This window comes from Astyanax mexicanus, chromosome 19, assembly GCF_023375975.1.
Source record: "Astyanax mexicanus isolate ESR-SI-001 chromosome 19, AstMex3_surface, whole genome shotgun sequence".
NCBI lineage: Eukaryota > Metazoa > Chordata > Actinopteri > Characiformes > Acestrorhamphidae > Astyanax > Astyanax mexicanus.
Window position 1 is genome coordinate 7,256,318 of NC_064426.1, and position 25,510 is coordinate 7,281,827.

At 36.1% G+C, this 25,510-nt stretch overlaps 1 protein-coding gene across 2 annotated transcripts in view; it reads right to left on the reverse strand.

The window, feature by feature from the left end:
- Positions 1 to 1,407: 1,407 nt before the first annotated feature.
- The window catches only part of cyth4a (cytohesin 4a), a 30,054-nt gene continuing 5,951 nt past the window's right edge, over positions 1,408 to 25,510 (reverse strand). The window contains exons 4-15 of one of the 2 annotated variants that reach the window (XM_049467666.1): positions 24,759 to 24,838; positions 22,907 to 22,971; positions 20,939 to 21,005; positions 17,999 to 18,117; positions 15,622 to 15,702; positions 14,228 to 14,340; positions 12,527 to 12,675; positions 12,205 to 12,316; positions 9,796 to 9,872; positions 9,487 to 9,558; positions 5,337 to 5,491; positions 1,408 to 4,062 (exon numbers count right to left, since the gene is read on the reverse strand). In XM_049467666.1, the coding sequence (XP_049323623.1) occupies positions 3,972 to 4,062; positions 5,337 to 5,491; positions 9,487 to 9,558; positions 9,796 to 9,872; positions 12,205 to 12,316; positions 12,527 to 12,675; positions 14,228 to 14,340; positions 15,622 to 15,702; positions 17,999 to 18,117; positions 20,939 to 21,005; positions 22,907 to 22,971; positions 24,759 to 24,838 (1,181 nt within the window). In that variant the 3' untranslated portion in view covers positions 1,408 to 3,971. The remainder of the gene's footprint in view (positions 4,063 to 5,336; positions 5,492 to 9,486; positions 9,559 to 9,795; positions 9,873 to 12,204; positions 12,317 to 12,526; positions 12,676 to 14,227; positions 14,341 to 15,621; positions 15,703 to 17,998; positions 18,118 to 20,938; positions 21,006 to 22,906; positions 22,972 to 24,758; positions 24,839 to 25,510) is intronic. The other variant, XM_049467667.1, reaches the window with a different exon arrangement.

Sequence of the window (25,510 nt, forward strand, 5' to 3'; positions counted from 1 at the left end):
TAATGTGAAACACAGCTCTGGAAAAAAAAAATAAAAGACTGATTTTGCTATTTATAGTTTTATGTTTGAGTAAGATGAACATTGTTGTTTTATTCTATAAACTACAGATAAAATTTCTCCCAAATTCTAAATACAAATATGGTCATTTAGAGCACATTAGAGAAAATGAGAAATGGCGAAAATAACAAAAAAAGATGCAGAGCTTTCAGACCTTAAATAACGCAAAGAAAACAAGTTCATATTTATAAAGTTAAAAAAATTCAGAAATCAATGTTTGCTGGAATAACGCTGGTTTTTAACCACAGTTTTCATGCATCTTGGCATCATGTTCTCCTCCACCAGTCTTACACACTGCTTTTGAATAGCTTTATGCTGCTTTACTCCTGGTGCAAAAAATGTAATTAGTTCAGTTTGGTTTGACGGCTTGTGATCATCCATCTTCCTCTTGGTTATACTTCAGATGTTTTCAATTTGGTAAAATCAAAGAAGGGGGGGTGGTGGGGGTAGGTGCTCTGACTGTGAGACTGATGCTGTCTACTGCTCTCACTGAGGCGGCTCAGGGATTATGTCACACGCAGCGCTGTGCGCAGTGCCCTAGTGCCTGTAAATTTAATGGTCCAATGAAGGAAATTTAAAAACCAGGACATTTCCTCACTTTTTTAAAAAAAACCCGGGACGCCCGGGACAGGACGTGAAATGTGCACATGTCCCGGGAAATACGGACGTTTGGTCACCCTATACAACTTACACCTTAGACAAGGTTAACTGTCTAAGGTTCAACGCAAGAAACACACTAAATCAAGCTGCACGGTTGACTGCTCGCCTATAGATCACCAAAAAAAGGGCTTCTCTTGTGGACTCTCATTATAAATATATTCTCATAATTATTCTCCTCACAGATAAATAGATTACGTGCTCAACAATGGTGTTTTAGTTGTAATGGGAGGAGTTCTGGTTCTTAAATACATTCTGGAGAGATAGATGTGTTTACACTGCTGTTACATGTGGCTCATGTGGTTCAGATCACCTCCTTCTGAAATGGTTTATATGATCAGATTTGTATCTGGCTTAAATTTGTCTTAAGTGTGTTTATACTTGCATTTTTATGTTTTTATGGCGTTATCTATTACTGGGCAGGGTCTAAATGTGTTTACTTATGAATTGCTAATATGATTGGGGTTTTTACCTTTAATGTGTTCATTAATGATTCCCAGCTGCAGGTAAGTATTCTCATTAATAAATAATGTGTCCAAACTGAGAAACTCCTGAGCAGGAAACACTGTGAGTTACCCATTTACTGTCAATGCAGCACTTAGACAGTTGCACCACCTAAATTAGTCCCAGCAAGCACTAACATACATATAGATCCCTGTTTACCGTTGTACAAAGCAGCCAAAAAACACCCAGTTTAATACAGAACATTTTTAATAAATAAATCATTTATAGTGCAATATAAATTCTTTTTAAGCTTATTGGGGACATCGTAAATTACACAACTGGCAAATTTGTACATTACAACATTGACATGGCAAAAATATGCTGTTAACTTTGATAAAAGATACAGTTATTAAAAGTACAGAATATAAAAAGAAAATGAAACATCAAAGAAGAACCATTTTAAAGGAGGTATATGTGTGAAGAACCTTTAAGATGTTTAAAGAAGTCAAAATACTAAAAAAACATTAAAATTGGACCGTTGATTTGACTTTCAGATCAGAAAAAATATATACAAGAATTATATTTTGTATCACATTTGATATGTTAATAAAGTTTTAAAATAATATGCTTTTATAAAGCATATAAAAAAAATATTAACCTCTTATACTTTGCTTTTTTTCACAATTAATTTATTTTTGTGTATTTTGGTGCTTACAATGCACAGATAATCCAGCAGGGAACAGAAAACATGTATACAATTTTATATTTTAATTCATACAATTCATTGTGTATGTAAATATATCAAATGTAATATATAATACTGTTATTATGTATATATTGTTTAAAAGTTATGTTATATGTTTTTAAGGCTGAAATCTTGTAGAGTTCTCCAGAATTTAAAAAAAGTCTTTAAAACTGGACAGTTTATTTGATTTGACCTTATGAACAAAAAAAATAATGAATATTTTTTAAAACCATATTAATATGAATATTAATAATAATAATAATATCATTAATTTTATTTGACATTTTCAGGATAGAGTTTGATCAAAGAACCCTTAATAGAACCTTTATTTTGAGAGTACAGTACAAAACCTTCATAATACTTAATAAAGGCTTATTTCAACAAATGCGGGTACAACTATACTTTTATCTTGTCAACTTTGCTGTAATTTTACCTCAGCAACACTTGTTAGAATACGCATTTTGAATAAGTCAGCTGTCATGAAAGGCATGTGTATCCTTTTAAACACCTTATAACACACAACAAACACAATCAGTCCATATGAAGCCCTGCAGTAATAACTGTATGTAAAATAAGTTTAGCTGAGAACCTTTTAACCTACATACAGAATTACACACTGCTGCACTGAGCTGCTTGGAGCTAATGAAGCACAGCTGTAGGTTTCTGTGCAGCATCTCCTATGCTCTGCTGCTATAAGTGTGCTGAGTTTTTGTAATAAGCAGATGCTCATGCACAGGAACCGCAGTGGAAGTGAAATTCAGGGTACTGCTTCAAAGCTCCGCTTCTTGGAAGCCTCAAATTAAATATGACAATGATTTCTCACGCCTCTGCTGACTACGCTTACTTAACTCAGCACAGCCCCCACAGAAGGCCTGTGTAGAGAGTGGGAAGTGAGAGAGTGGGTGTGAAGTCCGGTCACTGGGTTAGACCTCGCTTTAGCCACCTTCCTATGTGATTGACTGGAAGCTCTTTCTCTAAAGTAGATGCTAATGCTAATGCAAACATGCTAATGTGGCTAACAGGGAAAGGAAGTAAATGGGAGCCAGTGATGTCATTTTGACAGTGGTTTTTGGGTTTTAGGGTTTTTTTACTTTCGTTGTTTTTGCTACATCAGCGTTTCTGAAGAAACTCTGCCTTGTCATAACGTCACACCGGAAAATCCTTTAGATTGGTTGGTTTGATTGTTAAAAGTTGTGATGTGTTTTCTTGTGAGTGAGTTTAAACATCGGCTAGCATGTTCATTTTATTTACCGTATTTTTCGCACTATAAAGCACTTTTTTTTTTTTCATTTTCCCAAACATCTGGTGCGCCTTATGTATGGTTCCTCAGTGTAGCACTGTCTGGCAGCTAGCGGTTAGCCACTAATGCTAATGCTGCTGCACCCGACCTTAGTGGAAATCTGGAAATATAAGATTACTGTAAACAAGCAAAAGCGCTTTACTCAACCACATAAACAGTTTTCAGGAGAGAAATCTGTGTAGATTATCATCCAGTGCTTGTTTATATGGCGACACCCCTGTTCCTTTCTAATTTTGCTTAAAATGAAACATATATAAATGCAATTTGTTATAAACCACAGATACAACCATTGGTTTAACAACCTAAAGAGACTTGTAAACCTATACAGTGTGTTTTTATATATATAATGCTGATCTCTCCTATGTGGGAGACTGGGGTTCAATTCCCCCTCTGGGTGACTATGCTGCATTATACCAGTAAGACTCCTTGGGCATGTCTTCTAACACTACATTGGCTCACGTCTATAATACTTCTTATATTATTATATTGTCATTTTAAATAAGACTTAGATGCTTTAAACACCTCAGACATTCCACTCTCCATCACTGTAAGGGATTAAGATTGGCTTCTTTGAAACCAATCATTCAAAACCTATTTACAACTTATTCAACCTTAATAATATAACTTGATTGAATTCTCCATTAACCCTTTAACTTGATTAATTCAGTCTGCTCACAGACTGATATGTTGTCAGCATAGCTGATGCAAGCTAACCAGGTTGATTTCTGTAGCTCCATATTAAGTAGATGTTTGCATTAGTTTTGAAGCTCACTGCTGAGGCTCTGGGTTGCCGTTATTGATGACTTTCCTTTTCCGTGCGGATACCAGGTCGTAGAAGGGGTCTTTAGTTATGCACGCTCTGCAGATATAAAGAAACACAAATTACTGGAGATATAGAAACAAATGACAAAACTGCACATATTAGTGTAGGCTACAGTGCTAACTTAACTCTGTAGCAGATAACGTTAAAGTGGCTAAAGCCACTGGATTTAACTCAACAAGCTTCATTTAAGAAGCATGTAACCTATCCTATTGGAGTGAGCCTTAACACACTTACAAAATTAGGCTTGCCACCCAACCTGTAAAATCCTTTATTTGGCAGCTAAATATTGCTTCTCGTACTGGACCAATACAGGACGTGATTTGTTTCCGTATTTTCCTAAATGTCCAATACACATATCTGTCACACACACAGTATTTAAAGTCAAATGAATGATCATTTATTTAATTTACAGGTGTATTATCCAATATGAATAGTATATATGTCCATTTAAAGAACAAATCATACTAATGGTTTTAACAGTTGATAAATAAATAAATAAATAAATAAATAAATAAATAAATAAATAAATGACTATATATATATATATATATATATATATAGTCATTTATTTATTTATCAACTGTTAAACCATTAGTATGATTTGTTCTTTAAATGGACATATATACTATTCATATTGGATAATACACCTGTATATACATATATATATATATATTAGTAATCAGGTCGGGTTGTGGTTATTGATTGTATATATATATATATATATGTATATATACCACAACCCGACCTGATTACTACCAGACCTATAGAATCAGGAAATCACTTAAATAAAAGCTATCAAAGCTAAAAGAAAAAGAAACAAATAGAAATAAAACAAAGATGAAAAAACAAAGCTTTTTGTGTGTTTTTTGTCAAAATGTTTATAATTTTGGAGAATACATTGTTCAGTAATCATTACATAATTTAGATTATTAATGTGGTGTAACTGCTTGTATGACCTGACTGCCAAATAATGTTCAGTTTAATTAACAATTAATTTTTTTTTACCCCACTCCTCCACTCTAGGTTACCACAGCTGAGGTGACACAGTCAGACACAACCTCAGCTCCAACAGGGCACAAAAAAATTTTATTCAAAAATTTACTTTTAAGAGGTCTACACCATTGTTGCTAGTTATGTATTAGTTAGCTAACATAACAACATGGACAGATAGTGCTCTCAGCCAAAGAAGGAGCTACGAATGAATATATCTCTGGGAGGAGGAATAGAGAGGTCAGCTGTGCAGAAAAGTGTAAAATGGGTGTTTGGTTTTAATGCATGTTGTGATTGATGACTTTAGCCACCAGTGTTACCTGATGGCTTCGACCCAGTCTGTGCACTCCTCAGCAGAAGCAGCACAGATCCGGTAAGACTGGTGTTGCCCCACCACCACCCTGCCGTCCGGATCCGTCTTACACGCCTTTATCTTCTGCCCCTTGCATTGAGGATTGAAGAGCTCCAGACAGAACTGTATAAACACACAGACACACACACATATATTTGTTTTATTAAGAGAGTACAGCATTTTGATTTTTGTATTATTGTAGCCAAAAAACAAAACTTAACCCTACTAACCCTAATCACACACATACACCTAAACCTAGCTCAAACAACAAAATACAGACACCTGTTATACAGACACCTAAATCTCACAATAATTATAACTCTACTTACCAAAAACCTAATCATAAACCTAAGTTCAGAAACCTATACCTGACCTTAGAACTAACCCCATGAACCTAAACCTAACATTTAAACTAATCCCACTAGCTAATAGCAAAACCTAACTTTTAATCTAATCTACACCAAAACTTAACATTTAAACCAATGGTGTCCAAACTTTTTTTGTTGGGGGCCTGAAGGAAAAATATATTTGAAGTCACGGGCCACAAACTCTGTAATAAAACAACTAATGAAATATACCATTTAAAATAATACTTTTTTCCTGATTATTTCATTTACACACCATTTTACTTGACTTACTATCTTTATCTTTGACAGTGTTGTTTAAACTAAGATTTTTCAAATTGATGTTTAACTTCATGATGTCTCTTAATATAAAACTCCTTAATTACTATAACTTTTAGATTTTTTGGCCCGTTTTTCTGCGCTAGAAATGCGCACTCTCTCTGCTTTTAGACTCTTTGCCCCGTTTTTCTGTGCTAGAAATGTGCACTCTCTCCACTTTTAGACTCTTTGGCCCGTTTTTCTGCGCTAGAAATGCGCACCCTCTCCGCTTTTAGACTTTTTTGCCGCATTTTTCTGCGCTAGAAATGTGCACCCTTTCCGCTTTTAGACTCTTTGGTCCGATTTTCTGTCCTAGAAATGCACACTCTCTCCGCGTTTATACTTTTTGGCCCGTTTTTTTGCACTAAAACTTCACTCTTGACGCTTTTAGACTTTTTGGCCCGTTTTTTCTGCTCTAGAAATGCGCACTCTCTCCGCTTTTAGACTCTTTGGCCCGTTTCTGACACCTAGCGTAGTAGTTTGGACACCCCTGATTTAAAATAACCTACTCCTAAACTTAACATATAAACTACCCCACTAACCTATACCTAAACCTAACATTTAAACTAACCTATACCTAACCCTAACCAGTGTTGGGCATGTTACTTTGAAAAAGTAATTAGTTATAGTTACTATTAGTGGAATTACTATTATTATTAGATAAATAACAAATGAAAATAAACCCTCTAACCAATCTAATGAATTCAAAAAAAAGAAACGTAAAACTCCACACAACCAAAGAAAATCACTAAGACTTGTAATACTGAAAAAACTCCCCCGGAAAAAACAAATACGCAGCAGTTACGCATCTGGGGATGAAATTAAACAAACCACACCACACTCAAAGGAAAAATGTATATATAAACAAAACAAAAGAATGGACAAAAAACAACAATCTAATGACCGTTAAAATGGTATTAATATAACACTACCACGCCAATCACTGAATTGATTAGAGCACGCAAATCGTCCAATTGTGCCTCATTTCACCACGCCAAACCACAGGCAAACACACAGGCCCAGTGGCCAGAAGGTCAAGTTCACCGGAAAGAGGAGGGGTTAACCAGGGCAAACGACTTCCTAAACCCTCCCACTACCCCTTTTTATAGGGTTAGAGCGACCACCTCACCATCAGTCCACACTAGCGCCTTTATCTGTATGCGCAAAGTAAAAAAAAAAAAAAAAAGTTAATTGAGCAGCTAAAGTAACGTGCAGTAACAGGGTGTGGGAAATGGTAACAGCGTTATAGTTACAGTCAGAGTAATTAGATACATTACTCGTTAGTGAAAAACTGACCCTAACACTAAAGATAAACATTTAACCCTAAGCTAAACCTCAGTATACTATACACAAACCTAGCTTTTAAACAAACCCCAGTAACCTATACTTAAACCTAACATTTAAACTAACTCCACTAACCTATACCTAACACTAAACATAAACCTTTAAACCTAAGCTAAACCTAAAACATTTAAACTAACCTATACCCATAGTAAAAAACAGTAATTATCAGACTCGCTCAAGTGATTGGATCAGCTGCCAGGTTCCAAAAGTCTTTAGTGAACTGGGAAAATCTGCTTTTAGCTACAGTGCACCAGTGAGCTGGAATTCACTGCAAGACACTCTAAAACTCAGCTCACTGGTGTCACTCAATCATTTTAAACTATTAATATCTAACCACCTTCAGACAGCCTGTTGCTGTTTTACTTAATCTTATTTATCCTTAACTTTTATTTTAGTTCTTTTTTTTTTAGTTTTATTTCCTTTTTTTATTTTGTTTCCTTATTTTATTTTCATTTTATTTATTTTTTTTTTATTATTATTATTATAGTTATTATATTATTATTTTTATTATTTTAATAGTTTTGCATTTTTGCTTTTTATCTTATTTAGATTTTCTTTTATTATTACTATTTTTATTATTATTGCTTTTATTTTTGTTAGTTCATTTATTTACAAGTTAGTTTTAGCTCATTTTAACCAATTTTTGTTGTATTAGTCTTCCTTCTTTTGATTTTATTTTTTGTCAATTAAACCATACTTAATTATAATCATTAATTTTATTTATTTTTATTTATTATTATTATTATTATTATTATTTTATCTATTTTTATATTTTATTTACTGATATTTTACAATAATAAAATATACCTTTTATTTTCTCTGTTATGTCAATCCCTGTTTCTGTAAATGCTCGGCTACATTGAAAATGAGGGCTGCCCTCAATGTACATCCGAGTTAAAATAAAGGTTGATTGATTGATTGATTGATTGATATAACCTATACCTATACCTAACCCTAACACTAAACATAAACCTTAACTCTAAACCTATTCATTTCTCCTAAAGCTAAACCTGTTTAAAAGTGAGGAACAGAAAAGTGCACAAACACACCCAGTGAGAGCAGACAGTCTCTAACTCTAACCTCATCCGTTTCCGGGGTCTGTAAATGAGCCCACCTTTCAGTTCCTTATTCTTCTAACTACACTTTGTATTCACAGCAGTGGCTGAATACCTTAAACACCTTTTTTTCTGATTTTCTGATTAATGTGAAAGAGGGGTCAATTAAAAAAAAAAAACATTTTTCAGCATACAGTACATACAATAATCACACACACAGGAAACCTGCCCAAACCTACCAGGGAGAAATGTTAAACCACACGGACCACACGGAGCTTTTCTGCCATTCATGCACTAGCTAAATGGCACCAGGTGTGGATGACTCAAAAAGCTGAAAACTTTATGACTCAGTTTACTCACATCCCTGTCTTCATGCTCACTTGCACTTCTGTAATGAAACAGTACCTAAGAGACCCAGGCTTTAACTACATCTAACTCATACATCTTCTGTTCAAAACGATCCAGATACTATCATATCATTTCTCATTCTTTGTGGAGTTGTAGAGGTTCTTAATGGTGTCCTGCAATAATCATTTTCATGATAGTGCCATGGAATAGTACCAGTGTCTTCAGGGCAAGCTCTTGAGACACTGAGACAGCAGCAGTATGTGGACAAGCATTGTCCTGTGAAACAGTGTACTGGAGTGGCCATTCAGAGTGGGCATTCAAAGTTTAGGACACTGGTAGCAGGGCCTCATTAACATAACTTTGGGCTGTCAAACTGCCTGTAATTAATAGCAAAGGTGATCTGGCATTGTATGAAATTGTACCCCACTTCAGGACACCAGGCCTTCTAGAATTATCCACACATGGTTTTGTTGGTCGTCTCCACCAAGATAAAAGTGGGACCCACCAATAAGGATAACTGAAGATTCTAAGTAACTCCATGACACTCTGGCACGACTATTGATGAATGCTTTTTGGTGCAACTATTATTTTAACTATGAGCGTAGAATTGTAAAATATAAAAACAACATGGTTTTCCTATGTTGTTGTTTTAGTTCACTAATTCAAGAGACTAAAGTGTGTAATAGTGTTAGTACATAGTGCATAGTACCTGTTTATGTGGGTCGTCCACCTCCTTCACACTCAGATTCTCCAGCGGGATGATCCCTTTTGGCTCTTTGTCCTACAAGAAGTAATACGGGCTAATCAGTATCGCTAGTTCCATTAGCACTAATTAATTAGTGCTAAGTAATTATCAACTGTAAAGAATAATAGGGTGCATGCATACATTTTTATTTGTTACTGTATTGGGTGGGTATATATATATATACACACACACATACAAACATACTGGGTGGCTTTTTATCATTTTGTCAACAGCCTCATATTTTATTAAGAATAAGCAGATGCTGTTACTCACTGTGGTGTACTGGAAGTAATATAGGCAGCTGTCCGTCAAAATGAACCACCTCCTCTTCCATGTTTTCACTCTTCCCCCTATAGGATGGGAACCGTATCAGTACTTGTATGACACAATATATTTTCCAGTTTGCTCAATACAGTATGATGCCCCATCATGTATAATGGACAGCAATACAAGACACACAGTATCCATATGAAAACTACAAAAATGTAAAGAATTACATTATTTCATGCATTACAATGCCAAAATGTGATTTTTATGTGTTCCTAGTAAAAGGAGTATGTATGTAAAATGAAAAGGAGTACCCTATTTTATGGAATATAAGGCACACCGTATTATAAGGTGCACTATTAATGAATGTCTATTTTCTGGTCAATTTTATACATAATGTGCACCAGATTATAAGGCGCCTCAGAAAAACAAAACTGTAATTCTTAAAAAAAATAATAATAATAATAATAATTTTCTTTTAAGGTTAAACAAGTGCTGGATGTTAATCTACACATAATTCTCTCCTGAAAACTGTTTAAGTGAGTAAAGCGCTTCTTTTTATTTACAGTAAGTTTAGATTTCCGATAATTCCAACAGTGCGGTTAACAGCAGCACTAGTCACTGTTAGCAGTGCTTAGCACTAGTAAATGCCGGCCGACAGCGCTAGAATGATGAACCAAGAGTGTTCGGGAAACCCAGAGTGCTATTAGCTAGGGTTTTTCCCACTTAGCTTATTTTAACACAGTAAATACACAGGCTACAATCTAATATACTCACCACTGAATGGCGAAAGAGCGAGAGCTGCAGTTACATTACATTTCATTTGGCAGACGCTTTTGTCCAAAGCGACTTACAATAGTGAAGTACAAAAGTAATAGAAGTTAAGATAAAACATTTTTAGATAGGGCTTAAAGGAGGTCGAAGGGAAATAATGGGATAGAGAAGTGAAGGAGGGGAAGAAGGAAATGAGGTTAGAAGTAGTTAGTGTGTTAGAGGTGTTAAGAGAGTAAGTGCTCTTTGAAGAGCTCTAGCGGTGAATGCTAATGCTGCTGTACTTAGTGCTGGAGAAACTTTACTGAAGCTCCTTTATAACGCTGTACTCCAGAGGAGTGGCTTTACTGGAGTGGACTGGCTGTACAGTGGCTTAAATTAAACGATATTAAGTGTACCTTATAATGCAATAAATACTGTAGTCAAACCCTTGTTAAAATCAAGAATTCAGGTCAAAGCAGAGAACCAAAAGTACTTCCAAGTCCAAGTTAAAGCAGAGACCAGGAATAGTTAAAGCCAAGATCAGCAGAATCCCAAAATCCCAAGGCCAAATTCAACAGATCAAATCTAGAGTCAAAATCAAACAATGTAGAGATTAGGAGAAAGTCAAGTCAGAATCAAGGTAGAGATCAGGTGAGGTCCAAGTCAAGAGCTATTCTGAGAGACTGAGAGCAGGAGTTTCAGCCAAGATAGAGAAATAGAAAAGTCTGAGTTAAGACATAGACCATGAATAGACAAGATTTAGTCAATGCCAAGAAAAGGAGAAGTTTGAACCAGGAATAGTGAAGTACCAGTCAAGGCTGAGACCAGAAATAGTCAAAGTCGATACTAGGAGTGGTTCATTTCAAGTGAAAACGAGACCAATTGCAGTTTTCAAGTTGAGGCCAAGACTAAGAGTACTCAAGTCTAAATCAAGGCCAAGACCAGGAGCAGGAGTATGCCAAGATCATAATTAGAAGAAGGTTAATAAGAAGATTATTTAACGTTTATTCAGAATCAAGTATGAGTCCATAAGCTGTAGATTGTAAATCGGATTAAAGACCAGTAGCATTTGAATTCATGTAAAGGCGGAGCTAAGTCAAAGACCAGGTACAAATTAGTCAAGAAAAAGACATGAAGAAGTCAAATTTAGGTCTAGAACCAGGCGGACGGCCAGGAAAAGTAAAGTTAAAGGAAATTGGTAAAAATAGGCTTGGAGCTTAAAAGGTTAAGTGAAGTCAATGCCAAGAAAAGAAGAAGTTTGAACCAGGAATAGTGAAGTACCAGTCAGGGCTAAGACCAGAAATAGTCAAAGTCGATACTAGGAGTGGTTAAGTTCAAGTGAAAACGAGACCAATTGCAGTTTTCAAGTTGAGGCCAAGACTAAGAGTACTTAAGTCTAAATCAAGGCCAAGACCAAGTAAAGGTTAATAAGAAGATTATTTTAAGTATTTTAAGTATGAGTCCATAAGCGGTTGATTATAAGTCGGATTAAAGACCAGGAGCATTTGAATTCTTGTAAAGGCTGAGCCAAGTCAAAGACCAGGTACAAATGAGTCTGAGTCAAGAAAAAGACATGAAGAAGTCAAATGCAGGTCTAGAACCAGGCGGACGGCCAGAAAAAGTTAAAGTCAAAGCTAATACTATACTTCAAAGTTCATTCACCTTCTTTTAACAGCCAGCCCTCACGGTCAGGATTGAAGAAAGTGTGAGTGAGGTCATTCCCATCATCCCCTGGGATTTTAAACGGTTCACTCTTAATGCTCTCGAACAGTTTCTGAAAAGGGGGTTTTGAAAACAGAAATTACACAACAGGTAATTTAGAGGTTTTCTAAATTTGTACGAAGTTAGAAGTACTACAGCAACATAAAAGAGTGACACATGAAATGTACTTAAATCAATCATTATAAATTTACACATGGATAAAACACATTTCTTCAATTTAAGTCTAATCTCTAAGTCTCTAAGTGTGCTTAACAATCCCTACCGTAAGGAGGTCACTTGGAAGATCTCCGCCGTTGTTGATGCTTCTGTTCATACTAATAAAGCGCTCTAGTGATGGCTTGTCCTTCACGTTGGGGTTGTGTAAGCTGGTGTTCAGCATTATGATGGAAAAAGACAGAATGTAGCATGTGTCTGTAAGAGAACCAACAAATAAAGGGAGTTTTACAAACTTTGGACTTTCACAAATCTGGAGCCTGAAATGTACTACTTTAGTTTAGCATTTGAGCTAGGATACAAACATACAGTAGAAAATAGAATTATATTCATATTATTTAAGCCCCATGATTGACTTCTATTTATGCTGTTTTTCACCTGTTGAATTTAGTTTAATTTAGTATTAGATTAAGTGAATTAGATTAAGATTAAGTTTGAGCATCAAAAGTTACATATTGTACATTATTATTGATTCTCAAAATAACACAGTCAATTATTATTAGAGAGTTAGCAATTCAAACTGCATCCTAAAAGGAAATCAGTAGTAAAAACACAGTGCATCCAACAAGTTTGGCCTACAGCAATAAAAAAAAAAAACTATAGCGCTTTAAAATCGAAATCTTTACAGGCTTACCCCAGATAGACTTAACTTGGCCTGAAGGCCAGTGTTCAATTACCTTACTCACCAGATATCACCTCACAACTTGCAGGTGCAGGTGTGGGCATTTTAAAGCAGTGCCCTGAGCTAACATATCCTCATGAATTTAAATACTTCTATACCATGACTTTTAGAACACCAATTATCCCAGATAAGAGCTCACCATCAAAAGCAATGAACGTTATTTTCCATACATTTGATAAACTGTAGCTTTAAAGTGTGTAATTCATGGACCTCTGTGAAGTAAAAAAATATTATTCAAGTATTTATTTAATCTCTTTGAACATGAAAGCACTTATTACTGAATATAACTTGTTTTTCAACAAGTTGTTTTTCTCTGCCTGTGGCCTACTTTCAGTATGGCTGTGAAAACCAAGTATATTTTTGCACATATTTTGGTATAGTGATGCTTTGAGGTCTAATTCCGGCACTGATAATTATAAAAGCATTTTTCTTTGTTTCAGTACTGACCAGAACAAGAAGCGTATTTGTACTCTAATGTAAATATATTTAACATCATTTATCAGTACATTCCTAATATACCTGGCATTTAATAGTGATGCAGTTTTAATACTCATAAAACGTATTTTAATTTTACTGTAAGCATATTCAAAACATGGGGTTACATACATAAAGTAGTATGTTAAAATGCTAATAAACTATATCAACTATTGACTCTATATGGTATAATCAAATATTATAAATATTGTATTCAACCTATTGTTGACTCAGAATCTCCACAAAAAATGGCACCCCCATCTCATAAGTATTAAATGGAGCACCAACATTTCAGAGAACACAGTTCCAATGATCTAGAGCTCACTGGAGGGGTTGATAAGCATAGTTCCAAAAGGTTGATGTTTATCTGCTCCAGAGAGTCTTATTCCTATGGAAGTGCTTCTACTTCTACATGGACCAGACAAGGACTAGATAATAGAACGTTTTCCATAGGGGTGTATTTCTAGATTTTTTTATTTTCTGTACAGATTTCCTCATAATCATAATTTAAGGTAAAGCAAAAAAATCTACAAGTTATTTTTTTTTCCTACAATATCAAACAACACATGGATTTGATGGTGTGTGCTGCTGTACCTATGGACTGAAAGACTCCTATATTACAGGTGCAGTATCGCTGGGCAAAAGCTTCCATCATCCGGTCAATTTTCTGAGCTTCACCAGGGAGCCGGAAACTCCACAGAAACTGCCTGCAAGTTGAACACAAAAATAGATACTTGATTATTTAAATGTGACATTTTGTGACGATGCTCGCCGAACTCCCGTGTAGGGAGACACGAAGTCACCGGGTAGTGCAGACCAGCAGTGGGTGTATGGGAACAGGAACCAAGCTGAAGCAGCAGATCCAATCCATGCAGTGAAACTTTTATTTACACGTGCAAAAAAATATATATATATACAGAAACAAAACGGATTAAATGGTTGCCTGACTAAAAGCAGTAGGCTACATTTCTCACAGCTCTAACTCAATGATCTGTGCTTCTGCTGCAGCAACAGGTGAGTACCTCAGAGCCCCCCCAGCAGCCCCTTTCCCGCCCTTCTTATGGGTCTCGCCCCACCCCCTATGTGGACCAAACCATCCTCAAGGTGAGCTAACCCATTTAGGTGGGTCAAAGTGAGTTTCTTTTTTTTAAAAATCAGCTGATAACATTATAAACCGGTTAAACTTAAATATGTACACTTACAAGCTTATGCTTTCAAAATAGGATTCCTGGACTCCCCCCCCCCCAAGCAGAATAAGCCGTGGGCCCTACGGCCTACCCCCCGAAGTGAGCCATCCCATTACAGGTAAGTATTACAGACAGATAATAAAAGGTACGCATTACACTGCTACTGGTGATGAGCATTCTATGCTAGCCTCATCACACATTTTAATACTTGATTAACTGATTATAACTTAGTATATAACCAAGTATAATTTCACACATATTCTGGTATATTGATGCTTCAGGGCTTAAGTCAGGCACTGATAATTAGAACACAAACACAAAGAATCACAAAAACACGAAACACAGCTTTAAAATAACTTATCATTTATGTAATTAAAAAGATTTAACCATGCCCGCATTGGTATAATGAACTGCCCATGTAAATAACAACTTCAAACAGACCTCTCACGTGTTTGTGGAGTAGATTTGGCTTCTTGTTTTTTTTTTTTTAACTCTGGAGCTCTATCAAGCTTGAACTGTCTGTCTTACTACTTTAATTGGCTTTATTATTTAAATGTGACATTTTAGCATATTCAGCATATTTCTGCTATTTTTGACAAGAGAATTCTTGTATACTTAATTGATCATGTTGATATAGAATGGAAACTGAGTGTAAAATGAATCAATTAACGTATTCTAACAATATATGTTATTGTGTAAATATACTGTATAAATCCTGTAGCAAACACTGCACTGGCTGTTTAACTACTCATTAACTACTCCTAAAGTATAACGATCTACTATAATTCTGATTGTACTCACCGTAAAGCCTGCACCAGGTTCAGGTCTGAAAACTCGTGAAGATCTACGAAAGCTTTGAGGATCTGCAGGTGGAATTCTTCTCTGTAGAGGGAAAAAGGCATATGTCACACATTAGCCTGTGTGTCCTGTGTTTTTCCTCTTTTGGTTCTATGTGCTCCTGCCCTGTTTTCCTGTCTTGTGTTCCCAGCCATGTGCTTTTTTGAGCACATGGCATTGTTTTGTTATTGTTCAGTCTCCACCCTAGCCCCACCCTAGCCCTGCCCTAGTCATTAGTGTTATCACCTTGTGTCTCATTTGTAACTCCGCCCCCTTATTACCTCCACAGGTGTCCCTAGTGTGTGCCTGTGTATAAATACCCCATGTGTCCTTTGTTCTCTGTCGTCCTTTTTGTTTGACCTCATCCTGTTACTCTGTATGAATCTTGTTTCGTTGTGTTTGTTAAGCCTTTGACCTGCCGTGTTTTTGTCTACAGTGTTCTGGTTTGTTTTCTTTAGTCTGTTTCTTTGTTTGATTGTTTTGCTTGTTTGTTAAAGTCTTTTAGTTTATCCTTTGTTTTATAGTGTTTGTTTAAGTAGCCTTATTCTTTAGTTTGTCCCTAGTGGTTTGTTCTTTGTTTATTTTCATTATGGAAAATAAAAGCCACTTGCATTTGCATCCTGCCTCCTCTTCTGTGTTACAACATACCATCATATAATAATCTCATATACATAATCTCTAACTAAAACTCAGTGCACACTGTAGGCCAAAGGTGTGGAAGAAACTGTAACTAAAACACATATTGTGTGTGTTAATATTTTACAATTTGACAATAATTGCGGTATCCTGTATAAATTTGTAGTGGATATTTGTCTTAGGTTTGACAAACAATTGTGTAGCGATTTTAGTTTAATATGAATCTGTAGTGGGTGTAGTGTTTTATAGGCAGACAGCATAATTGGGAAGAAATTCTAATCCTTTATAAAAAAAAAAAGTCTGGAAGTAGTATTTGTGTAGCAGTGTTGTTAATAATAATAATAATAATAATAATAATAATAATAATAATAATCCAGTTTAGTTTGTACAATTTGACAGTGATCATATTGTTTTGAATTTCATTTGAATCATGTGTATGTGTACTTCTTTCTGTCTAGTAATAATTGCATTGCAATTTTTTCCGCTATGAATGTAAACAATTTATGTAGTTGTAAGAGTTTAATGCTGATCATTTTGAAGTTGATGGTTTAATCAGTACGAATCAGTAGGATGTGTATTTTTTATTGTTTGACAGTAGTAACATCTTGATTTAAATTCAGTAAGAATCTACCTTGTTTGTAGCTTTTAAAGTTTGACAGTGTGAATTTTGGAGTTATTACAATCCAGTATGAATCATTTAGATTTGTCTGCAGCTTGAGTTAATATAGTAAATAACTCTATAATGAGGATATGGCTAAATGGAATTGAAAATATGAAAATGCTTCTTTTACCATGATGGTTTCTCAGTATGACACTAAGTGCCCTATCACAGCTTGATTTATTTTTTTATTTTTTTTTTTTTATTATGAATAATGGGTGTGTTTTGGGCGTGTCACTTGCCATTCCCTTTAAGAACCAGGTGTGCTCTGACTTTGGCGGATTGCTATTTCAGGGGTGCAGCTACCTGGATTCATCCAACGCTTCTCAGCAGAGGAACATGACCTGCTCGTTCACGTTCTTTCATTCTGTTTATTGTGGATGTAAAACTTTACATAGCTGCCAACAGGCACATGCTATGAGTTTGTGCACTTCTGTGTGTCCATGTGTGTGTAAAAAGCAGGGATGTAAGTGCACTGAGTATGCACCTTTTGACAATTCACTGCCAAGATAGCAATAAACATCTGACTGTCTAAGAAGAAACTATCTAAGTTTTTTTCAGTCGGTGGTGCACGGGTGTTTTCCATCAGAACACACCTCATTTCAAGACAACCATGCTCATCGGCACAGATATATTCACAAACGCCTTTAACTATTTAAGCGTTTCAAGGCACAAGGCATGAAAATAGACTTTTGGTGAGGTGTGAGATAGCAACGGACAACGGGCTGTGCCTTATACAGGGTGTAAGATAGTGTGTGTATGTGTGTTTATATAAATATGTGTGATTGTAAATGTGTGAGGTGGTTGAGTTTTGGTGGCGATAGAAAGGGACAGTACATTACTGGTACATTACTGTTTTTTGAATATAATTTTGTATATATATTTATCCTGTATGTCTCTGCAGTGTGTGTAGTTTCGATAGTCTGACAATGAGTGACAGTAATAGTGAATGTTGAAGCAAATAAGTAATGCTAATCGCAAACTTATCTAACTCCAGTAGCTTCAAATATTTAAAAAAATATATATTTTCATCAGAAAGAATTATACCTCTCCCCAAGAAAGATGCCTATGGCCGTTTTACTGAGGCCTTCCTCTTTGTACAGGAACTCCGACACTGCCTCGGGAGTATTGTCCAGCAGATCGTTATTCAGCAGGTACTTCATTCCCTACAGCAAGTAAAGAGGAAATATGCAGACTGATCATCTTGAACCAAACCACACCATTAAAACCACTGGATAAAAAAAAAACACTTACAAGCAAATGTGTTGCAGCTAAAAACAGCATCCTATGTGTTTACGTGGCGGATGTCAGGTGTTTATTTTCATATATTCATATATCTATGCATAGTGGTCTTTATTGCAAAGCTAAATATTGAGACACTATACACAATATTTTACCTTTAGTACATGTGCAGAAATTATTTCAAAACCCAATTGTAATGATTAGGTACATTTTGACTTGGAAAATAGGTTGGTATCTGTAAAGTTGTAAATTAAAAAAAATATATAAAGATGCCATAGAATTAAAAATTTAGTTTATCTAGGCCTACTTCAATATAAGAGTTCAGTACATGTGACAAAGCCTGAAGCTTCAACAATATTCTGTCTGCTTTTTAAATAAAGCCATGTAGAGTACAATAGAGCTATATCATAGACTTTCATTTTATTCAACTACAACTTCTGTGAGGTAATGTAAAATCAACATAAAGCTTATGCTAGCTGCACTCCCTACTGGAAAAAAACAGCTCATACCAGCTTAAGCTGTGTTTTGGAACATGGTTTCTAGCTGGTAACTGGTTCATAGCTGGTCAGAACATCTAAAACCAGCTTGTAGCTGGTTTGCACTGGTAACTGGTAGCTGGTTTTAGATGTTCTGACCAGCTATGAACCAGTTACCAGCTAGAAACCAGTTACCAGGTACAGACCATCTACAAGCCGGTTTTAGATGTTCTGACCAGCTGTACACCAGTTACCAGGTACAAACCAGTTACCAGGTTTCAAAACACAGCTTAAGCTGGTAAAGCTGTTTTTTCCAGTAGGGCTGGAGAAGAAGGAATAATAGACCAGACACTAAATGCTAACAGTTAGCCACACCAACAAAGAAAGAGTAGCAGACCAAATGCTAAAAAAAAGGTTAGCTGCACCACAAAAGAGATAATGGCTAACCAAAGACTGAGAGCTAAAAGTTAGCTGCACCACAAAAGAGACAATGTTAACAATGTTTTGTGGTTAGCTTGCTATGCTAACTGGCTAGCATGAGCTAGCAAGCTGTATCTGCTTCTTTGGTGGTGTTGTTCTACACAGTGCCTCTACAGGTATGGCAGTATGTGAAAAATGCACATACTGGTTTTAATTTCCTCTCCAGTTAATCCTATACCGGATTAACTGCTATACCGCCCAGCACTACAGTTTTGTATGTTGGTATCTGAGTTTGGTTTGCGATACAAGTAAGAGTTGATGAGCATGGTATTGAGCAGATACCCGATAGCAGTGTTGATATTTAAGAAGAAAGAATAGCTGACCAGAAGCTCAAAGCTAATGTTAGCTGCTTTTGGAGCTAATGCTAATGCTTGTTACTTTTTGATATTCCTGTTCTCTGCTTGGTGTACTGTTTTTTTTTTTTTACTACTTTCCCGCTACTTACCCGCTGCTCTCTCGCCGGATCTGTCAGACAGCGACATCTATCGGTTAGGAACTGAGTGCACGCAGAGTTTGAGCGAGGAGAACCATCAGCGCGAATCAGCCGGTATGTTTATAAGGTTTTACAACAGTGGAAACAAAAGTTGGCAATACTACTAACCTGAGATCTTATTTAAAGCACAATCATCCAGCCCAATTCATCCAGCTGAATATTGAATATGAATATTGTTACCCCAGAGAGATTCTGCCTCAAGCCCCAAACGCTAAACATGCTGTTGTTTCTTGCTTAGAATTTGTCTGACAGTTACAAATAAAGTAAAAATACATTTATAGCATATAGAGCTCTGGCCTGCTGAGCTATCTGTGTGTCTTCGATCATATGGACTAAGCTAATGTGTATTTTACAGCATAAATACATATATGATCAGAAAAAGGAATCTGCAAGTGCCCATGTGTTCAGAGTTTTTTTTTTTTTTTTATTAATTAATGCAACTTAAATGTAACTTTAATCTAATTGTTGTTACTTTTTTTTGAATAAGGGTCTGTTTAATATTTAGTGCAGTTTTTCAGAACCCAGGGTGGGTGTACTTTTATTTGTTATTTGTTATTAGTTATGTAGGATATTAAAATATATTTATATTAAGAGCCCAATGTCTGCTCTTAATAATATAAAGTTAGTTTAACTGTAAAATGGTGTAATAGTATTATGCTAGTATATTATTAGTGTAGCACATTGTCTTAAAGCACCTTTGGGAGCCCAGAAGCAGACAAAGCATTTTTTATAGTGGTGCTTTAAACTGACAATATTATCGCTTATCGCAATAATTTCTGGGACAATATATCATCCTATATCATTTCTGACACCCATCGTAAATGCATCAATGCAAGTCACCCAGGCTGTGAAACCTTGAGTATCCAACCATCTGTGGGAACCTTTGTGGCCCAGTAATGTTAAGCTTTAGCAATACTGTCCACCCGAATTTAATCTTTGATATATATCAGAGCATTGCCTCTTGCAACACTTCTATTCTTCTTAAACGTCCCCACAGAGGTAGTTCACATTTCTAGTGTAGCTGAAGCGTATCTGTTTAAAAAAAAAACACAGGATGTGGTTCTGTCATTCGTTTGCTTGCTTGCTCGCTTGCTTGCTCGCTCGCTTGCTTTTTTCATCTCATCTTTCTCTCTTCCTCTGGCTCTGTCTTTTTTTTCCCCTCATTCAGTAACCTCATTGTTTCATACTGTGTAGTTATGCAGGTAATACTTCATTTAAGATTAAAAACACTGCATTTCGGTATCTAACAAAGATTCTTTGCTTTGCTTTGTGCTTTGCATTGCCTTCACCACTTGCCTTCACGGGGTCCATGTTAAATTTCTTCTTCCCACACAGGAACCTCTTCGCCCTCACAACGTTTTTACTGGAATGGAAAGACCAGAAAATCCAAGTTTAGAGATGAACAAGATGAACAAAGGGGAAGAAAATAACAAGATAACGATGATTAAAATGATTGTGAATGGCTGACACTGCGTCCTGCATTCGTGCTTATCTGTAACTTGTGGTGACGTCACTGAAACGCTCATTCAACCACATTTACTACACTCTTCGGAAAATTTATTCGCGCCTGAATCGCTTTCATCATCTTGTTCTGCGGCTGATCTGTCCACATCCACTAGGCAGTGGCTCGTTTTGAGGTTCAGCCAGTTCTGGTAAATTGGTCTAAATCTACTGGTGAAACCAGAAGTGAGCACATTCCAGCAAACAAGCTCAGATATAAGATACTTTAATATAGTACTGCACACTTACACTTCACCAAACTTATAACTCATATAACAGATATAAACTCATGTTTAGCAAGAGCTGTGAATCTCCAAAATGACTAAATACATCTTTTTACACTGACTTTAAGAATTATTAAAAATTAAGATTTTTTGTTCTTGTCTTGTAAAGTTGACATTTTGAAGATTCTTTAAAAGAGTCTTCAAAAAAGCTAATAAAAAAAAGGACAGAACCTATTTAGTGACAACAGTCTGAAAACATTAGTATCTATGTCAAAAGTCATGGGACAGCATTAAGAAAAACTGAACTTGGTGTTTCCTCAGAGAAGAGCTTGGGAATGCCAACAACACCTGTATAAGTTGTGAGGTTGTACCCTGGCCAATGCGGTTATGGCAAGGAGGTCTGATAATAATATGTCATAGAAGGCATTATTACTCAAAGAGGACAGCACACTAAACAGGTGGTAATTATTGTGAATAGCGGCTAGAATTTTTTTTTTTTGTGATCAAGAATTTTTATTAAGCCCACCCTCCCACATACCTCCCTCCCACATGGCACCCAGAAAAGAGAGAAATATATAAATATACTTTTAGCACCACGTATCCTGGCAGTTGAAAGTCCCAAATAAATGATGTCCACAAATGTCATTGGCTAGAATTTTCCATGTGAGAAGACAAGCCCCACTGACAGAAATCCCATCCGCATGCAGTGCTGTGTTCTTTAGCTTCCATGAGAAAAGTCACGGGATATCATACTTGTTCCTACAAGCATACTGGTGTGCTATACATCTGGTGAACGTTTAAAACACTTAATTTTATTCATTCAATCTCTTTTCTTAAATAACAAAAATAAAAATAATCTCCAATCCATTTATCCATTAATGAACTTGAAAATTTGGTGCAAACGTAACGCAACGTAAATGTACACATACATGTACGTATATATATATATACTATAACATATACTCACATAGATTATTTAACTCAGTGATGTCTTAAACGGTTGCCAAGGCTTCTTTACTTCATATTAGTGATCACGGCTGACTACATATAGGTAATAAAGATAAGGAAATTGATTCAAAGAACACTGTTTCAGCTGTTAAGCATGGTGGTGGTAGTATAATGCTCTAGGGCTGTTTGTATCAGCTAGATGGCCAAGAAGTAGACACAATTGGGTGACCTCAAAACCTGTATTAAAAATTGTTATAGGATATGTAATGTAGGGTAAAGTAAAGATCCTAAACTCTAATTTATTAATAATATGTGTATTAATTGAGACCAAAAGCACCTGGTCAAGGTGTAACTTGCTCAAGAACATTTGGAAAGATGTTAGGAGTGCTTCTGTTGATTTCAGAGCACCAAAAACTATTAGACACATATATATCACATTAAGTTAGAAGAAATCATTTTAAAAGCCATGACATCTGTGTACAGGATGAGTATATGTAAACTGTTAGCAACAATAAAAAAGTCCTCTGGAAACTGGAGGAAACTGACAACAACAGTCCAGTCACTCAGCTAATTAATACTAGAGAGCACTCACTTCTCCTGGTTGGACTCCATGGTGTGGATTTCAGTCAGCACATTTTTAATGTCAAACCTGAGCTTCTGTTGAAGACAAGGAATAGAAATAGGGTTAGAGGTTAGCTCGTATACATCTAGGCAGTGACTGAAATGGTTCCCCACTCTCTCATTAGTGTTGCGCTATAAAGGGAGACACTGCATAGTTCACTAAATAGCGGTGAAAACAGCACACACAGATGTGAGTGGTTGAGCCGTGTTTAAAACTTCATGAAGCTGACCTCTATCATCAAATGATACTAAAAAAAAAATTTTCTAACTCAAACTCATTGGCATTGGCTCATTTTTTGTGAAAAACATATATCAAAACACATTTTCGATAAACACACACTGTACAACCCCCCCCCCCCCCCCCACACACACACACACACACACACATTTATATTACATACAGTATGTTTGGCCAAGGGCTAATAAACATTGCTTCATTTGTAAATTTGAAACTAAACAAATTTTCTACTCATATCTTGAGTTTAATTCATTTTCTTTTACATTTTATTAAAAAACTAATAAAAAAAGAGTAGCACTTTTTGAAAGAAATGTAACATAAGAAAGGTAAAGGGCAAATATTAACCATGTAAGCTGTTTATATTGCTTGCAATTTAGGTGAAGCAAGCATGTGTAAAGCATTTAAATGTAAAATTGCTTAATTTTGCTGAATTAAATACAAGTAACAAAGTAAACGAGTAACAAAAATATGAACACCATACAAGGGTTAAAGTAAGTGAAGCTCTGAGCTGATCATGGAGTAATCTCTCTCTAACTGTTATATTCACGCTGTTTACAAACATAATCCTCACATTATTTAACTACATGGAGAAACATCTGAAATTAACAGTGTACAGTGGCTCCCAATGTTGCCAGATTGGGTGGTTTCATGCTAAAAATCTAGTTGTGTCTTTGAGACTTTGGAAATTTAACTTAGCAGTGTCGTAGTTAGATATCTAATCTGGCAGAGACAGAGCTTTTAGTCCTGGTGATAGAAATCTGAATAAGCTGTGTTTGTGCTGGCTGTTATATATGAGTATTGACACCATAGTCCACCACCTAAAAATATCCAGTCAAGAGCAGCTCTATGGTCAGAGGCTGACCACTGATGATAGGCTACAGCCGAGATATCCATCCCTTATCCAAAAAGTGTCTGCATGACAGTAGGTTTCTATTTTAGCCTAATAGTAGTAGCTCAAGTGGTCCAGTTGCTTAAAAAATGACCAAGTGATTGAACAAGTGGTCAGGTTTTGCTGCTGATTATTTAGAATGAAAATCTAGAGCCAATCTGGCCCATCTATCAATCAAGGAAGGAGTTTCAGTGTCTGTTAGCTGTGTTTTTATCATTGTGATATGTGTTTCAGCTCGCTGTAAAACAGCACATTCTTTGTTTCTTTAAACTTTGGCCTTTTTCTTTTAATTCTGCAACAGCGCAGTGTTTGGACATTTCATTAGAAACATGGTGTAATTGCAATTAAACCCTTTTAATTTAGTTTAAATGAAGACATTACTTTGAATGTTTAAGAGATTCACTGCAACAGTGCTGTTATGAGGTCAATATCCCACCACTGAAACATTCACTCACTGCTGTTGTCCATTTTCGCTTCTTTACTTTGCCTTTTTTACTTCTCCTTTACATAAAATTCAGATCAGACTAGCAGTTCAGACTTAAATATCAGAATATGTGTCAAATTTTAATAACACATACTGAAGTGACACAAATTGGGATTGAAAGATTTGTTGGATTTGTGTCAATTTCTCCTGTTTTGTGACCATAGTCTAAGCACTGTAGAACTTGTGTGAGAGTTTTGGGTTTAGACAGTTACCTGGATGTCTTCTAGAATGTCATTCTTTTGGATCTTCGTGCCATCAGTCTGCTTTTTTTCTGTTTGAATGACACCTGGAGCTTTGAAAAAAAGAAAAAAAAAACAAACACCCAACACAACTTAGCAGCATACTTAAAAATTATCCACAGACACTTTCTAGTCTGTGGATTACCTTAAAATGCCCTAATTATGGTATAGTCCCTATAAAGTATAGTTTAAGGCAGGGGTGTCCAAACTACGGTCCGCAGGCCATTTGCGGCCCGTTTCCTTTTTTGGAGCGGCCCGCGAGGTATTTTAGAAATAGAATGAAAGTTGGCCCGCTGTTAAGTAGGATTTTATAATGTGAGATTCAAAGTTTAAACAGTAGGTGTCAGTAGAGTGCGCATTTCTAGCGCAGAAAAAACGGGCCAAAGAGTCTAAAAGCGGAGAGAGTGCGCATTTCTAGCGCAGAAAAACGGGGCCAAAGAGTCTAAAAGCGGAGAGAGTGCGCATTTCTAGCGCAGAAAAACGGGCCAAAGAGTCTAAAAGCGGAGAGGGTGCGCATTTCTAGCGCAGAAAAACGGGCCAAAGAGTCTAAAAGCGGAGAGAGTGCGCATTTCTAGCGCAGAAAAACGGGCCAAAGAGTCTAAAAGCGGAGAGAGTGCGCATTTCTAGCGCAGAAAAACGGGGCCAAAGAGACTAAAAAGCGGAGCGAGTGCGCATTTCTAGCGCAGAAAAATGGGCCAAAGAGTCTAAAAGTTGCCGTAATTAAG